Here is an 18,703-nt window from a genome sequence, read left to right on the forward strand (position 1 = left end):
AGGCGTCTGACTCCTGATGTGGTCGCACTGGCTCTTGGAGGCTGGGCCCTGAACCCAGCTCCAGCCCAGGCCACATTCCAGGGTGACTCAGCCGTCAGCCAGCAGGGATGAAGGAGACTCTATTTTGGGGGCTGCGGTCTCCAGCCTCACCCGCTGACACTCTCACTGTTTTGAGGCACTGCCAGGTCCTGGGGGGGAGGAGGAGGGGAGGGCTGGAGCCTCTCATCCCCAGCTCCTGCCCATACAGCCTGCCCTTCCTGTTTTAGATTCCAGGACACCTTTTCTGATCCGCCCCCCCCCCCCCACCCCGGAGTTTTCATTCCCATCACATGGGTTCCTCCCCAAACTGCCCACTCCTCACTCACAGACTCCATCGCCAACTTCACCACCTGTCCCGTCTCTCTCCCACTCAATGCTCTGCAAATCGGGGGAGGGAGTTAAGGATGGGTATCACCCACCCCCTTGTGTCCTGAAATAGCACACCTACACGGGATGGAAGTTCCATGAATATAGGCACCTATTGTTGACCCCGACACTTACGACAGTGCCTGGCACGAGTAGGTGTTTAAGAAATACATGTCAGGGGCGCCTGGGTGGCTCAGTTGGTTAAGCGACTGCCTTCGGCTCAGGTCATGATCCTGGAGTCCCGGGATCGAGCCCCGCATCCGGCTCCCTGCTCGGCGGGGAGTCTGCTTCTCCCTCTGACCCTCCGCTCTCTCTCTCTCTCATTCTCTCTCAAATAAATAAAATCTTTAAAAAAATAAAAAAATAAAAAATAAAATTAATTAAAAAAAAAAGAAAGAAATACATGTCAGACGAATGAATCATGTATACAGTTGGTGCTCAAGGAGCAGCACCTGCCCCCCAGAGTTGCTGAGGGTGTTAAGGGACTCTGGATTGCCCAGGACAGAGGCTGCATCATCCAGCTGTGCAGTCCTGGTGGACTGCCTCTCTATCCAGTAGTTTTACCTCAATTCAGAGCCTTGGGTTCTCGAGGATTTCATGGGGGGACAACAGGGGGGCTTGTTTCAGCAACCTGAGCTTCCATTTAAAGTGCCAGACCCATCCTTTCCCAGGGCTCACCCACAAACTGTCTGCCATTAACACTCTGTCTTCCCACCCCCTGCCCCTCGCCTCCCACTGCGTAGAGAAATCATGTGGCCATTTTGCTCTGGTTTTTGTTTTCCTGTTTTTGTAACCGACACCAAAGGTTCAGAGAATTCTCAACATAATGAAGAACAGTCAGAGCAAGGACAGTAGATAGAACACAGGCACATCAGGGAGGCAACAAGGAGCGGTGGGGACTGTGGCCAGGCTGAGAGAGGGCTCTTCTACTGAGTCCCCCGCAGGTGCTGCTCCACTGTCCCATTTTTCATGAGAAGCCGGAAATGTGGAGTTTTATGTGTGGAACCCCCCCCCCCAATTTTCTCCTCTTGCTCCGTGTGGCACACAGCAGCCCTTCATTTGTGTTGAATCCAGCCGTGGACCACCATTTGGCAGTGCATGTTGGAATGAAATAGATCTAATTGTGCCTGGAAATTTTGTATCCCTCAAGGGCCCAGGTCAGCCCCTGGGCCACCAGGAACCTTCACCTGGTGCCACAGTGGCCCCTGGTGCTCCGGAACAGGGGCCTGCCACCTGGAGACCTCTTCCAAATGCTCCTAGAGTAGCAGACACACAAGCCCAAAAGAGGAAGAGAGATGTCCTCTACCCACATCTCGGGAGACCAGCTTCATGAGCCATCTCGGCATACACATGCAGAAACCAAGGCCCGAAAGGAAAGCAGGAAGAATGTTTCTGACACCCACATGCAGGTCATGAGCCCCAGTGGCCACAGAAATCAGACTCCTAATTCCCAACCCAAGGCCTCCTGATTCTGGCTCACAACCTCTCCCAGAAGACAGTCACAGTTACCAAGCTGGGTTTAAAAATCCTTGCTGTAACTGCAGAAATCTGGACTGGAGACTAGATGATATTAAGAAATTTTAGGACGCCTGAGTGGCTCAGTCGTTAAGCGTCTGCCTTCGGCTCGGGTCATGATCCCAGGGATCATGCCCTGCATCAGGCTCCCTGCTCAGCAGGAAGCCTGCTTCCCCCCCTCCCACTCCCCCTGCTTGTGTTCCCTCTCTCGCTGTCTCTGTCAAACAAATAAATAAAATCTTAAAAAAAAAATTTTATATTCTCAGGCAGAATAATAGAATCGTGGTTGTTTTTGACATGCATTCTTGAAATATTTCCTGCAGAGATATTGTAACATCTGTAATTTTTTGTAAAAATGCTGTCAACTCAAAAGGGGATCCATACATGGGGGTTCTTACACTATTCTTATTTTTCTGCATAGTTGAAATTTTTCATAATTACAAATTTTAACAAAAAAAGCTAGAGGTAAAGACAGCTGCCAGTTGACTGAAGTAGCTTTTTCTTTTTGCTTTTTACTGAGAAAAGCATGAATTTTGGAACTGGCTAGATGTGGAATATAATTTCTGGTGTGGCCCTGAGGAGGTCACCTCGCCCTTGTAGGTCTCAGCTGTAAAACGGAGTGATGAACAGTACCTCAAGGGTCAGTGAGCAGAAGGGAAGGTGCGGGGCCTTCCTTGTTTGACTCAGACTGGCTCACTGTCTACACAGCATCAGCATCCTCCACCTCTTTTCAAACACTTGATTATTTGTCCTTCCTTAGGAACTTTCTGGTTACAGCCACATCTTACTACCTTAACATCATGGGGTTCTAAGACTTTTGAGTGTTCAGATTACAAATAAACTGTGTGGGAAGCAAGGAAGTTCGTTTTTCCTGGGAATTAAAAATTCTTACAGGCCAGATCTGTAATCCAGGCAGACCCTGGACAAGTTGCTTAGCCTCTCTGAGCCTCAGTTTCCTCCGCCGTAAAATGGAAGGAACAAGAGTTCCCCCTGCTGAGTTGGGAGGAGAAAATGAGATTGGCGCCCAAATTGGGGTCCCCATGGGATCTCCCCAGGGCCCACCCAGCTGCCCCTGAGCTGTCAGCGACCCCTATACCCACACTTCTCCCCAGTACCCACTTGCTGACCCTCCTAAGCCACCAGGTACAAAAATCAAAAACTCACCCTCAAAGATAAATTCACTCTCCGGGTTATAGCAAGAATTTGCCATATGTTTAACTGGCATTTTTTTCTAACCCCGCAATTCCACTCTCTCCTATTCCCATCATCATCCCCATTCTAAAGAATGGGAAACTAAGGCAGAGAGAGGTTGCTCAGGTTGTTCTTATTCCTAGAAGCTGAGAATTTCCATATGCTGAGCAGCCAGGGACCCTGCCTCCCAGAATCCATGTAGTTCATGGCTGCCCAATCTACCCCAGAGTAAAGCACAGAGCAGCAGGTCTCATAGGAAGACCATAGCACTTTGTCCGAAACGGCAAAACCGCTGGAGACAACCTAAGAGTCCATCAATTGGGACAGGAATAAAAAGGAAAAAAAGAAACCTTCCATTTATTCATTCTACAGAATACTACACAGACGATCAAAAGAATGAATCAGATCCCCATATAGCAACATGGACGGTAATCAAAACTAAAATCTGGAGTGAAAAAAGCAAATGTACAATCTGAAAACATCTCCAGACTGAGTTTCCAAAAAGCCTGACCACATCCGAAGAATAATTCATTTCTCATAGAAAAACTTATGTGTGCCTTTTTCTTTTTCTTTTTTTTTTCAGGCAAATGAATGAATAGATAGTTTTAAATCTAACCTGAAAAGGTGTCCAGAGGTTGAAGAAAAATATCATGAGCTTATTGTTTGGAAATTTAACATATATTGTTTAAAAATAAAAAGTTCCCAGAAATGTCCTGGAATTTTTAGACACTCTCCTTTCATACCCTGTATTATCTACAGCCTCATGGAGGAGGTGTGATAACTAAAGGCAGTGTGGTACCCTGAATTGGATCCTGGAGGACATGATGGAAAAACTGATGAAGTTCAAATTAAATCTGGAGTTTGGATGATCGTAACAGACCAGCGTTGGTTTTTAGTTTTGACGAACCTACCACGCTAGTGTAAAGTGTTAACAACGGCAGAAACTGGATGAGGGGTATTTGGGAACTCTCTGTACAACCTCTGCAACTTTCCGGTAAATATAAAACCAGTCTAAAATAAAAAGTGTACTTTTTAAAAAATCTGGAAGTTTCCCCGCCAGGCTTGCTCTCAGGCAGCCCTATGAGGGAGCCTTGATCAACAAAAGAAGTTTGGAATTGCAGGAAGGGAAGGGAAGGGCTTCAGTCTTATCTATAACAGCACAAATATTTAAGTCAAACGTACTCAGCTATTCCATGTGCGATTCAAATTAATATTTTAAATATTTTATAAAAAGAAAGACCTACTGCCATGTCCCTGATTTGAGATATATGAGATTTACATCTCCTAAATAGTAGAGCAGGACAACCTTTGGGACGAGGAAGTTGAGAAGTTTGGCCCCGGTTCTGCCCTGCCAGGCTGTGGGATCTCAGGGGAGGGGAGACCCCGTTCTGGATCCGAGCCTACCGAGCTCCCTCGTCCTGGAAGGGGGATCCCATGGAAAGTGGTTCCAGGGCGGATAAGAGAGCATCCTTCAGGGCCTCTGCCTTCCCCAGCCTCAACTCGCGCATCTCTGCAATGGGGCGAAGAGCGAGGTTACCCCCCCACCCCACCCCCCCGCCCAGGAGCCGACAGAGGCTGGGGATTGGCTCGAGTAGTGCTGGATCCAGGCAGAGGCTGAAGAGCAGGAGGGGGCTTCTCGCACCCGCAGCCGCTCCCGAGCCTGTCCACGCACCCACTCCCCACCCGGAGACCCCGGGCTCTCTCCCCAGAAAGCCCTTCGCAAGTGCCGGCCGAGCGCTGTGCACCGAGAGCCATCGGCCGGGTCCCCCACCCCGTCGCCCCACTTCCCGCGTCTCGTCCCCACTTGGACCCTCCCGCGGCGGCGGTCCAGCCGGGTGCACTCCCCAAGGTGGGGCGGCGGAATTGGCCCCGAACCCCTTCGCCCCGACGGGCGCCGCCGGGGCCGGCGCGGCTCGGGAGCCCCGCAGGCGGCCCTTTGTGCGGGCGGCGGGGCGGGCGGGGGCACTCACCGCGTGCGCCGGCGGCTCAGCAGCAGCAGCAGCAGCAGCGCGCCCAGGAGCCCGAGGAGCAGGGCCCAGGACATGGCCGGGCCGCGCGCGGACGAGGCTGCGGCGGCGGGCTGGCTCCGGGGCGCCCAGGTGCCTCTCGGCCCGGCGACCCTCGCTCCCCGCTGGCCGGCCGCTGTGGGGCGGGGGCGGGGGCGGGCCCGCAGACAGCTCCGGGGTCCCGGGGAGGGGCGGGGCGCCCTCAGGGAGCTCCTCCCCCAGCTCGGCGGCGCGGCCCCCTCCCGGGGCCAGGAAAGGGGGTGGAAAATGCAGGCTGGAGCGGAGGGGTGGACGAGGTGGGACGGGAGGGGTGATGCTGGGAAGGGGAGGGGGGTGCTGAGCGGGAGGGGCTATTTGGAGGAGGGAAGGAGGGGAGGGGGAAGAGGAGGAGGAGACGGACTATGGGGAAACCCAGGGGTGATGGGGATAGGGAAGGGGGTACGCGGATGGGAGGGTGATGTGGGGACACGGTGGGTGGGGGGATGTGGTGGGAGGGGTGGGGGAGGCCCACATTCTACCTACAGTCTCCTCATCGCCCCCCCCCCCCGCCCCGCCCCGGACCTGGAGTTCTCTATCCTGTTTGGGCTAGGTGGGGTTGGCTGGATTACACAGCACCGTGTAGTCCCTTCAATAACTACAGTGAATAGGGCTGCCAGAGCAGCTCCGCGTTTAGCTGAGTCACCAAGTCCTCCACTGCTGTTAGAGACTGAGTGCAAAGCACCCAGACCCGTACTCGAACACGGTAGGGACTCAGAATGTGGTGGCCATCGCCACGATTACCTGATGCCTAGGGTGGGTACCAGCCTCCAGGTCTTGTGACTCTGTAAGAGACCACCCCTGGGTGCTCGGAGGAACCCAAGCTCGCCACTGACTCCTCCACCCATTTACACCCTCTCTGAGGCCAGTTCCTTCTCTGGGAACAGACAGGTCAAAGTCGTTGTGAGAAATTAATGAGAGCTCGTCGGTGAAAAGAGGTTGCAAACTACTGTGCTTGGCACAGGTGAGTGCTGTGAGTCAGTGGGTGGAGGTCTGATTCTAATCTGGTGTCTGTTTCTTACTGCTTGGGTGCCTTTTTTCTTTTTTTAAGATTTATTTATTTATTCGAGGGTAGGGGGTGGGCAGAGGGAGAGGGAGAATCCCAGGCAGACTCCCTGTTGAATGTGATCTCTTGACATTCAAGAGGGGTTTGATCTCACCACCGAGGAGATCATGACTGATGAGTTCATGGCCTGAGATGAAACCAAGAGCCAGAGGTTTAATGGAGTCTTAGGCTTATCGGACTGAGCCCCCCCACGCACTCCTGCTGGGTGCCTTTAGGCAGGTCTCCTTTCTGTCTTCGGTAGCCCCCGTGGAGGAGTTGTTAGTCCTCCTTGGTCTCCTTCCTGGCTTCAGCCCCCTCCTTCCAAAAACGGATCCTGGTAGATCCAAGTCAGATCCTGTAACTGAATCCTGCTCAGAATTCTCCGTGGCTCCACCTCACTCAGGGCACAGCTCCAAGTCCTTACAAGGTCCTGTAAGGACGAGCATGATCTGCCCCCTCCCACTTTTACCTCCCTAACCTCATGGCCCCCCACTCTCTGCCTCCCCAACTCTGCTGTGGCCACACTCATCTCTTGTCCTTCCCCAAATGTGCCAAACTCACTTCTACCTCAGGGCCTTTGCACTTGATATTCCCTCTTGTCTAGAACGATCTCTCAGAGACTTGCATAGCTGGCTCTTTCCATCACATCCCTCATCCCTCTGTCTCTGTTCGACCATCACCTCCTCCAAGAAGCCCTCCCTGAGCACCTGGTCTAAAGTGGTCACGCCATCATTCTCTATTGCTTTAACCTGTTTGGGTTTTTTCTTGACAGTACTTAACATTCCTGCTGTGATGTTAAAGATTCATTTATTTGCCTGTTTAATGTTCGCTGTCAGGGCAGCTGGATGACCCTCATGTGCCCTTCTGAATCCATGTGTCCCTGGATTCAGAACACCAAGAGGCAAAAGGAGTTTCCTGAACCTCTTGTTTATTTATCCAGCTTATCGGCCTACAAAGCCAACAATCCCAAAAAGGCCACAGAACAGGCCTGTAGGGTTTTCTCCAAATTTGGGGAGCATGATGGAGCGGCCTTCTGGCAGTGGGGTTCACAGCCCAGCTTGGCCAATGCTAAGCTGTGTGACTCTGAGCAGTCTGTTCCATCTCCCTGAGCCACGGTGCCTCGTCAGTGGGGTTGAGTAAATGACCTAATCCGAGGGACATGCCTTGGATGCCGGAAACACAGAGGAGTGTTAGTGAAAGTGAACTGCTGTCAGCACTATTCCAGTTCAGCCTCTCACCATATATGTGATCGGGGCTAGGTCTCAGTTTTGTCATCTGAAAAATGGGAAGAATAGTTCCTTCCTCACAGGTTTGTTGTGAGGACTGGATTAAATGATGAGAGAATGAAATCACCCAGCATGGGGCCTGGTATACAGTAGGTGCTCAATAAATGTTAACTCTTCCACTGCACATCCCAGGCTTGAGTGTAAACCAGCAGCTCCCCGATCCAAATCACTCCCAAATAGCATGTCTCTCCTCCTGCTCAATCTAGGGACAACCCCGCCCCGCAAGGAAGGAGACCAGTTGCTCCCACATCAAGAAGAGATGTGTTGGGGCCTCTACCCTTGTTAATGGAACCTGATTTTGTTCAGGAATGGGGCACATGTTTAGGAAGTTGGCCCCGCCTTCTTCCCATTGGTCTGAGCCAACCAGGGATATCCCTCTTTGCTAGGGATTAGTCTGGGAGAGGCCACGTGGGTGCCTTCTGGACCTCTGCTGGGGGCCTCTGGGAGATTTTTTTCCCTCCCTATTTGCCTCCTCTTCTCTGGGGGCCGTTGTGTGAGGACGTGATGGTGGGGTGTCATGAGGGGAGGCCAGGAAAATTGCAGAGCCCCAAACCCGAGCTAAGGAATAACCATCCCAGGAACCCCCTGTCTTCAGGCTTTTGTTTAAGAATTAATCAAATGTCTGTGTTGCCGAGGACACCATGAGTCAGAGTTTCTCTTACGTGGAGCCAAAAACATTTCTAGCTAAGACAACTAAGTCATGGCTATAGTGAGGACCCCGTGAGGTGAATGCATCCAAAGCGCCTCTCACAGTACCCGCCCACATGAACTTTCAAAAGTGTCACTTCATCTTATCATTCTCACTTGTATTACAGATCAGGCTTGCTAACCTGGTTAAGCTATACTAGGGTATCCTTTCCATAGCGGGCGTAACTCTCCAGCTATGGCGTCTTGCAGAACAGCCAGGCTCCTGCAAGAAGCAGAGATTCCAAACTCCCCTGACCCATGAGGCCTGACAGGGCCCTGCTGAGGGCTGGTATGTCCTCAAGACTGAAGATGAGGGAAAACTTCCTCAAGGGCCACCCCTCCAGCCTGTGGCAGAAGAGCTGGGACAAACAAGGCTTGAGAGCTAAGTTCAAATCCCATCATGGCCACTCGCTTGCTGCAGGACCCTAAGCAAATCACTTCATCTTGCTGAGCCTCAACTACTTCATCTGTATATTGGGCACGTTGCTGGTAGTGGTGATGGCAGGGAGTTACCCAGCACGGTTCCAACCCTGGCATCCAAACCTTCATCTGGGAAGTGAAGCCCACATGTCAGGTGGAGTCTCAGGAAATTCCTTCTTCCCTCCAGCTCTCCCAGGGGCTGTCACCCAGTGACAAGCATCTACACATTCCCCTGTAGGAGTCCTGTTTCGTCCAGATGTCCACTGTCTAGTAGAGACAAGACATCTGGGCAACTCTCTGATCCCGCCCGACCTCTGCTCTCTTAGCTGGCTGCAATAGGGTCATGAGGACAATGTCAAGACCCAAGTCCAGAAAATGGAGGACTCTGCTGGGAAAGGATGGCTTTCCTCCCACACCCCTGCTTTTTTCCAGGGACCAGATCCTGTTCATAGCTGCATCCCAAAGACCACAAACACATTACGTTTGGAAAGGAAAATATTTGGTGTGTTGCCTTTTTTTTTTTAAGATTGATTTATTTATTTGAGAGAGAGAGCATGAGAGGGGGGAGGGTCAGAGGGAGAAGCAGACTCCCTGCTGAGCAGCAAGCCTGATGCGGGACTCGATCCTGGGACTCGATCCTGGGACTCGATCCTGGGACTCCAGGATCATGACCTGAACCGAAGGCAGTCGCTTAACCAACTGAGCCACCCAGGCGCCCCAGTGTGTTGCCTTCTTCAAAGCTAAAATCTAGCCTCATCAGAGAAGGCCAGTTTTAAATATTTTTGTAATTATGGCTCTAACTTTAGTTGGTAATTTAGGCCATTCAAAATACTTTTTCATATTAACTTGTCTAATCCCCCACAAGACCCTGTAAATACCGTTCATATTCCCAGTTTGCAAATGGTGAAACCAAGGCCCCGAGAGACTCGGTAATTTACCCAAGGTCACACAGCACTTCTTTTGCTAGGCTATAGCATGGGGATTTGATGCCTTCTTAGGACAGGCTAATTTCCCCATGTGGTGTGAACACACGCTGGGCTTTGCTACCTCCACAACTTCATTCATGCGGTTTACCTGCCTGGAAGCCCTCTCTCCTTCTTTTAGTTTATCCAAATCTGTTATGGGAAGGGGTGATAGTCCAGGTCCTCTGAGACAGCCAATATGGAATGAAATATCCAAGAAAATGCTGGGGTGGGGGAGGGGTGGTGAGGAGGAGCCAGAGGAGGCCGGGAGGGAGGGAGGAAGGAAGATTCGGTGGTTGTAGACTGCAGTGCCATTCTGAGAAAGTTCCATAAGGCTGACAAAAAGTCCTTGTGCTTCCAGAGGAGCCCTGTGTCTCCTGGGAATAGGCCTACCTCCCTGCATCCCTCAGTGATGACCTGGGAGCAGCCCCCGGGAAGTGCGGTCTGGGCTCAACTGTTAGGATGAATCCACGGTCCATCCGTCAATTAGGCTCCACACAGGAGACCTGACAGGTGCATTTCATGGCTGCGGAGGTAAGGAAGTACATCTGCCATCTAAAACAAGAACGAAAATAATAATAATAATAATAAGCTGACTATATACGCTTCTATAGGCATGAGTCATATCAGTGCAAGAATACATTCGTCCATTTATAGACACTGGGCCAGGTTGAGAGGCCGGGGGGCAGGGGTAAAGAGAGACCCAAGCTGCAAAGTTTCTACTGTTTTCATGCTGCTAAAGAGAGGGTGGCAAAATCAAGTCTGTAAACAAGTCTGGTAAATGAATGAGGTGTGCTTGTCCTATCAGAGAGGTGATAGGGAGGGGTGGAGACGGGAAACTGGAGAGCCCTGCCCCATCCAAAAGGAGGATGGCTCTGCTCAGTTAAGCCAACTATGGCCATGTAGAACTATGTGTCCAGTGTGGCCAGGTCTTCTGATTCAAGAGAAGCCAGAAATAATAGCTCACATTATTTTAAACCACCACGGAGGCCAACAAAACACATCTGCCACCTGAGTTTGGCCCTGGAGTTTAACTGTGCCAAAGGCCAATGGCTAAGCCCTTTGGGGTATGCAAAATAGATCTGGAGAATCAAAGAAGGATAGTGGAATTTTAGAGGAGAGCGAGGATGTGAAGGCCAGGCTGACATGAGGGCAGGTTGGGGGCCTCTGCAGAAAATCTGCCAAGTGATATTCCCTGTGGAACTAGGAGTGGCCACACACCACTGCAATTGGAGGTATGTAATACTGAGTATTTATTCATTTGCTGTGTTGGGCTAAGGAATAGCAACACACACATTCACACACACACACACACACACACACACACGCACACACTCACGTGTCACCCCTAGTTGCCCGGAAATGTTCAGGAATAATCTACTACACATATAAGGTGACCCGACTCATCCTGGTTTGTCCAGACTTTCCCAGTTTTCGTTCTGAAAGCACCACATCCCACGAAATCACTCAGTCCTGGACAACCAAGAAGGTGGGTCACACCATCAATACACATGTGCGGTGTGTAAGTGGGTGAGACCGGCAGAGATTGGTTCAGAGCTGTGGCAGCCATCTTGGACCCTGAAGAGAGTCATGGCAAAGCCCCACAGCTAGGTTACCACCCTGGAACTGTCCTGTGGTAGATTAGACCATGGTGTCCAGTTCTTACATTTTGCCTCTATTGGAATTAGACATTCACAGCCTTTACCATATGCCTGCAGTGCCTCCCACTGTGGGCAGAGAATATCTCCCTGACCAGTGATGCTGGACTCAGGCGTGTGACATGGTCTTACCAGTGGGAGGTAGAGAAGTGATGGCGTGCCAGTTCTGAGTACAGATTTCAAGAGGAATTGTATATTTCCATTGACCTTCTTGGTTTCTGCCATCAGTCACGACACACAGAGAAACCTGAACTCAACCTGACGCCTGAAGCAGAGATTTCTCAGCAGACCTATGAGTAAGAAAAAAATGAAGATTTGTTATTCTAAATCATGGACATTCTGAGGTTTTTGTTACCAGCAAAAACTGACCAATGCATACCTTATCTCTGAACTTTTCTGTGCCATTTTGGCTAGATGTCATTTATATCAGTTACGTACAGAAGAGGCTGCTTTTTATGCTTGAAATCTTGGTTTTCTCATCTGTACAAGGGGATAATGACAGGGCCTCCTTCCCGGGGTGGATGGAAGGATTCAAGAAGATCGTGTGTCTAGCACATACAGTAAGCACTTAATAAAAGGGACATAGCGTAATTCTTTCGGCACACACTTGCCGAGTATTTCTTTGCCAGCACTGTGTAAGCCTCTTTATCGAGAATTTTAGAGGAAGTAGGAAAGAAGGCAAACCTTCCGTATTTGGTCATTTTCGTACAGGAGTAGAAAAAACATGTCCGGAATGGAGGCAGAGGAGGGCTGGAGCAAATGACCTGTTTTCTGACATCTAGGCCTTGCTGCTGATTGTCTCTATGATGGGGGCACATCCCTGGGTTAGGAGATTGGAAGTTCTCTGATGAACAAGGTTTTCCGCTGCCGTGAAGCTATCCTCCACCATCCTCCCCCAGGAGAACCAGGATTATGCAGGGAATGTAGTCGGCAAAGAGCCCAGAGGCTGGGGGCCGCTATCCGGACCAAGCAGGCTGAGCTGGGCAGCCTTCTGTGCAGCTTTCTCAGGCTCCTTCCCAGGCTGGGATATGGTCAAGAGGGGTCTCGTCCTGCTCCCCGCGCTATCTTCCAGAGGGGAAGGGTGCTGGAGGAGAGGGGCTACCGCGAGCCTCCCCTCCTTTGATTTTCCCCTGGACGGGGGTACAGGCGGCCCCATGGCTCCCAACCAGCTGCCTTGGCACTTCGGAGTGGAAAAACTGATACCACCAGAACTCAATCTCCTCCGCTCTGCGCTGTCCCGCCTGAGCATGAGTCTGATGCGGAGGACAAAGAGAGAACAGACCCATGTGGATCCAATCTGCAGACAGACTCCACAGGCTGCCACCCTGCCACCCTGCGGCACCCTGAGAGCCTTCCAGAACCTCTGCTTTCTCATGGAGAAACATGGGGACAGAAATCATTGCTGTTTGGTTATGTCTCAGAGTAGCTGAAGAGGACCCAGCGAGAAAATGGGGGTGGGAAAAGTGGCCGCATACAGCAACATTTTCCCCTTCTCCTTCTTGAACTTATACCAAAGCATCAAGGAGACTTAAAAAAAAAAAAGCCTCACAAACTCCATTTTTAGCAAAACCAGGAGAAGGATATAATCCATAAACTTCATAGTGTATGTGAAGTTTTCCAAAAGCAGCTTTAAAATAGGGCAGAAGCCACGCACAATGTAGTGAGTGGGCTCAGGGGTGCAAATCTCAGAAAGCAAGAGCAAAAATACTTTGTGGGGATGAGCACTTGCCCCGAGGTAAAAAGCTATCCTCCTTACTTATAAAAATGAGTGTAGGACCCGGGGTGAGTCGTGTTGTCAGCAGAAGCCCTCTTGGATCTGGTCTGGTTCAGAGAAACAGAGTAGAGCAGAGAATTACAGAGAGAAGACATTTACAGGAAGTAGTCTGTCTCTCTGGTGGTAGAGGGGAGAACCGTTCAGTTAGGAAGCCCGGCAACTGTCCTTCTTCCCCACACCCACGGGAACAATCAGCAAATAGGGGACCCAGGAAAAGCAAGCCCTTCCAATATTAAAAAATAAATGCAGAAGCCTCGATACAAAGATATTGTAATAAACCCTGCAGAAAAGAGCATAAACTCTACCAACAGATGGAAAAGGTTAACACAGAGAGGATGAAAATTGCATCCAAATAATTTTGGCATGAATAAAAACTGACTGAGCAGGGGCCTGGGTGGCTCAGTCGGTTAAGTGGCTGCCGTCAACTCAGGTCATGATCCCAGGGTCCTGGGATGGACCCCCGCATGGGGCTCCCTGCTCAGCGGGGAGCCTGCTTCTCCCTCTCCCTCTGCTGCTCCCCCCACTTATATGCTCCCTCTCCTCTCTCTTAAAAAAAAAAGTAAATGATAAAAATTCTTTTTTTAAAAAAGATTTTATTTATTTGACAGAGAGAGCACAAGCAGAGGGAGAGAGAGGGAGAAGCAGGTTCCCTGCTGAGCAAGGAGCCCGATGTGGGACTTGATCCCAGGACCCTGGGATCATGACCTGGGCTGAAGGCAGCTGCTTAACCGACAGCCACCCAGGCATCCCAGTAAATGATAAAAATTCTTGACTAAAATCAGGGAATGGAGGGAAAAGCAGGAAGGAAGGAGAAAATGCAATTTTATAAAAGGGAACTAATAGATGCTGTCTAAAGAAATAAGAGACTATGGATATCATATGTTATATGCACAAAGGAGCCATAGGAAAAGACTCCAAACTTCACTAAATATTGGAAGAAGCGCCTGTAAAAAAAACAAAACAAATTTTGAAGAAGCAGACTTCACAGTGGAAGACTTTTAACTCCCTCCCCACAAAACTCCCAAAATGACAGAATTAAGGGGCAGCCGCTGGCTCTGTCAGTGGAGCACGTGACTCTGGATCTCCAGGATGTGAATTCAAACCCCATGCTGGGCATAGAGATTACTTAAAAAATGAGATAAATAAAATAAAATGTTTTACGAAAAGGAATTACAGAAGAAAACAAACTGAAGGAAAGCAAAAGTTATTAATATGGATACAGCAGGAATCAATCTTTATCACATTAAAGAGTAAATATCTATTTCTGTTTTAATGAGTAGCCATGTAAAACAGAGCGGAGAAAAGAAGACTAATAAATAAATCCCCAAAGCTGGTTCTTTTGATGATGGCAGAGAGGGGGCATCAACAGTGAAACAGATAAACCACGAGTTAACACAATCCAGAAAAAACGGAGACAATGCAAGTGAGTATAATAAGAAAGCATAAGGAGAAAATTAAAAGGATCGCAAGGTTCTACTTTGTTCACCTCTCTGTAATGAAAATTGAAAATCTGGATGAAAAGAAGAATTCTCCAGCAAAATATAATTTACCATATTTGGCTTCAGAACAGAAGATAAAACAGGCTGATTCTCATAGAAAGGCTGCTCTCAGGAACACACAGACCACATGAAGATCTCGTTAAAATTGAGATTCTGGTTCTGGGGTTTTGCCCGAGACCCTCAATTCTGTAAAGCATCTCCCAGATGCTGTTGCTATGTCTGGATGAGGGTAAAGGTCATGGGAGAAATAGAGAAGGCTGTCGAAGTTCTGCACCCCCATCAACAAAAAAACCTAACTTAGGTAGCCTCACAGGGAAATCCTCTGAAACTTTTAAAGAGTAAACCATTCTAAGGTGTTTAATTTGTTTCAGAGCATAGGCAAAGAAAAAAACTTTGAAACTATTTTTACAAAGCAAGTGTGAGGTTGACATTGAAGCTTTGGCTGGCACAAAGAAAGTAACAACTTTCACTTGTAACTGCCCATGCAAAAATTCTCAATAACATGTTAGCAAACAGAACTGGAAGCCCAATAAAAGAATAACACACACGTGACACCTGGCTGGCTCAGTCAGTAGAACATGCACTCTTGATCTCAAGGTTGTGAGTTTAAGCCCCACGTGGGGCGCAGAGATTACTTAAAAAATAAAATCTAGGGGGGAAAAAGAATAGCACATCATAAAAAGTGGGTTTTATTCTAAGAATGCAAAGCTAGTTCAATATTGGGAAATCTGTTAATGTAATTTTTTTAAAGATTTATTTATTTATGAGGGAAAGAGAGAGAGAGCGCTCATGGGCAGGGGAGGGGCAGAGGAAAAGGGAGAGAGAAAATTCTCAAGCAGAGCGGGACACGGGGCTGGATCCCAGGACCCTAAGTTCATGACCTGAGCCAAAATCAAGAGTCGGCCACTTAACCAACTGAACCACCCAAGCGCCCCTGTTAATGTAATTTATGATATTAATAGATCTGAGGAGAATAGCCATGATTTTTTTTTTAAGATTTTATTTATTCATTTGACAGAGAGAGAGCGAGCTAGAGCAGGAACACAAGCAGGGGGAGTGGGAGAGGGAGAAGCAGGCTTCCCGAGGAGGAGGAAGCCCGATGTGGGGCTCGATCCCAGGACCTCGGGATCATGACCTGAGCCGAAGGCAGACACCCAATGACTGAACCACCCAGGCGCCCCAGAATAGCCATGATTCTTTTTAGGCACTAAAAAGGTATTTGAGAAAGTTCAACATCCATTCTTGATGAAAACACATACACACATGCATGCAATAAATAAGAATCCATAGATACTCAGTAAAGTATAAAGAGGTATTTGCCTCTTTAACATGATAAAATATATCTAAGTACATCATGCTTTTGGAGAAAACCTAGGGGCGTGTCCACTAAAGGACCAAGACAAAAATGTCCATTTTCACTGCTATAATTTAACATAGAACTGGATATTTAAGATAGCCCCGGTCAGTGCCAAATTAGATGGCAAAGAAAGGGGTTATAGAGACATAAAAACTGAACAGAAGAAGATAAAATTGCCAATATTGTGCATATGAAATGATCCTGTCTGTAGGAAACCCCGGATAATGCAGTAAGATGTCCATGATGCATGCATCAATCAATAGCTTCCCTATATTCAAACGTTCATCAAGTGGAAGATCTATTGAAAGAAAATTTCCCACTTACAGTAACAAAACCAAGATTGAATACCTAGGAGTAAATGTAACAAAAGATATGCAAGGCCTACACGAAGGAAACTTGAAGTCACTACTGAAGGGCACACAAGAAAACCTTGAACAAATGTATTAATTACACATTTCAAATACTTGAACAAAGGTACACCATGATTTTGGATGGCAAGTTTCGTCATTAAGGCAGTATCTGTTTTCCTTAAATTAATTTATAAGTTCAATGTTATCACTGTAAAATACCAACAGCTTTTTAACCAGATGAGCTAATTTAAAATTAATCATACAAAAAAATTAAACAAGCAAAAAAATCCAAGAGATCTCTGGAAGAGAAGGGCAATGCGGGGAGAAGAGCTCTATCTGATATTAGACCATATTATAAAGTCTTAATAAATTAAAACATTGTGGTACTGGTGCATATTAACAGATTAATGGAACAAAAACAAAAATAGATCAAAATGCACTCAGGAATTTAGTACATGACAAAGTTAACGTGGCCGGTTGTGTTTTCTAAAAATAGCCACGATGGTATTTCTGGTCCCACAAACTCTTCCAGACCTTGCCCCTCCCTTGAACCTGGGCAGGCCTCCGTGACCACCTTAATTAATAAAGTAGAGTGCAAGTGATTCTCTTTAGCTTAGGAGGCTAGGTCATAAAGACAATGCAGCCTCTGCCTGGCTTTCTCCCTCACTATGGAGAGGCTCTGCCCTTAGATCCAAGCCACCAGGTTGTGAGGAAGCCGGGGGCACCTGGGGAGGCCTGTGCGGAGACGTATCAAGGTCCCCAAATCTCAAACCCAGCTGAACTCTTAGCCAACAACCAGCACCAACTTGCCAGCCATGTTAGTGAGGCATCTGGAAAGTGGATCCTCCAGCCCTTGGTGGACCCAGCCCAGCTGATGTTAGATAGAACACAGTCTTCCCTACTGACCCCTACTCAAATTGAAGATCCATTAATGAAATGATTTTTTCAGCCACTTTGGAGGTAATTTTTCTGCAGCCATAGGTAACCGGAACAGTTAACATCTCAAATCAGTGGTGAGTTAGGAAGCCTTCAGGTGGCTGTTCAGTCATGCCTGTGGTCCACAGCTCCAAATTCTGATGCCCAGGCCATTGCGTAGCCCAGATGTCTATGGTTCTGCTTCCACAGAGGTGCTATAAGTGTAAAAGCTTGCACTCCAGAGCCAGGCTGAGTGGACTCAAAGCCTGGCACCTCCACTTAAAAGCTGTGTGGCCCCAGGCAAATTCTTAACCTCTCTGTGATTCAGTTCCCCATGTATCAAATGGGCATGGTCATAGAACCTACATCACAGGGTAGTTGAGAGGATGAAAGAGTTAGTATCTAGAAGTATTGGAAACATTCGATAAATACAACCTGATAAGCATACTTATCACAGCCTTCCAACCTTCCTCCATTGATAATAATGAAAAAAAAAAAAAAAACACAGAAGAGGAATAAAGGACAATCTATAGCTGTGTCCTTCACTTTGGTGAATGAAGATGTCTCCTTCCTTGGCAATCAGAAGGATTTCTGAGCTGGTGGGATATTGCAGCCATGTGTTTTATTCTCCTGAAGAGAAACTGTCTGAGCATGAAACCAATGCATAGGGAAGCACAGCCAAGAGATGGGGGAAAACTGATTTCTTTAGGCATAATCTGAACCTCTGGATCCAGCCATGCCTGAAGCTAGGACGCTCCTGACTACAGGAACCATTAAATTCTCTTTTTTTGCTTACGCTGGTTTGGGTTGGGTTTCTGTTACTTGCAATCACAAAAAGTTCTCCATTCTGAGGCCTGAATACAATAGCACATGAAAGTATCTGTTCCATATTTGGTGCTCAAGACAGGGGGTTGTAAGTAGCCCAAGGTCACACAGCAAGAAAGGGGTAAAACCAGGAATCTCATTCTGATTCCTAGGCCCAAGTGAATAAGATCTACATGCCAGTGCCTCGACAATTCCTCATGTTTTAGTGGCACTTTACAGTTTACTCCAGTGCATATGATGTGGCCGTCACACCAACTGTAGAAACAACAGCCGTCACCCTGGCATCAGGCAGAGTTCCTGGGTGCCAAGCAGCAGAAGCCAACCCTGGCTAATTTAAGCAAAAAAGGAGAAAGGAGGGTTATGGAAGCAGAAGTTGACCAGCTGGGACTTGGAAAGGACAGTAACAGGTCAGGTCCAGGGACACAGGAGGCGGGAGCCAGGGTTGTGGGGAATAGGAGCCAAAGGGCCAGGTCGTCCGGGCACCAACTGTCCCCATCTTAGCATTAATTTCCCCTTAGCGACTCTTCTTCCAAGAGAGAATCTGATTGGCTGAGTTTGGGTCATGTGCCCACCCAAAGCCGACCTTGATGGACAGCCAAACAAGGTGGGAAGAGTAGATCCCCCAAGGAGAACCAAACACTGGGGTGGGAAGGTGAGATGTTGGGCAGGAAGGCCACCAAGCCCTGGGATGGTGGGGTCTGGGCTCTGACCAGAGACCCTTTGCTTTCGTTTCCCTGCGGGTCTCCAGGCTGTCAGGGGAACAAGGGGGCCT

General features: G+C 48.6%; 1 protein-coding gene across 1 annotated transcript in view; it reads right to left on the reverse strand.

Moving 5' to 3' along the window:
- The window catches only part of PTGIS (prostaglandin I2 synthase), a 39,120-nt gene extending 33,720 nt beyond the window's left edge, over positions 1-5,400 (reverse strand). The window contains exon 1 of the mRNA XM_027623218.2: positions 5,082-5,400. Within this exon, the coding sequence (XP_027479019.1) occupies positions 5,082-5,155 (74 nt within the window). The 5' untranslated portion in view covers positions 5,156-5,400. The remainder of the gene's footprint in view (positions 1-5,081) is intronic.
- Positions 5,401-18,703: the final 13,303 nt, after the last annotated feature.

Source organism: Zalophus californianus, chromosome 8, assembly GCF_009762305.2.
Source record: "Zalophus californianus isolate mZalCal1 chromosome 8, mZalCal1.pri.v2, whole genome shotgun sequence".
Taxonomy (NCBI): Eukaryota; Metazoa; Chordata; class Mammalia; order Carnivora; family Otariidae; genus Zalophus; species Zalophus californianus.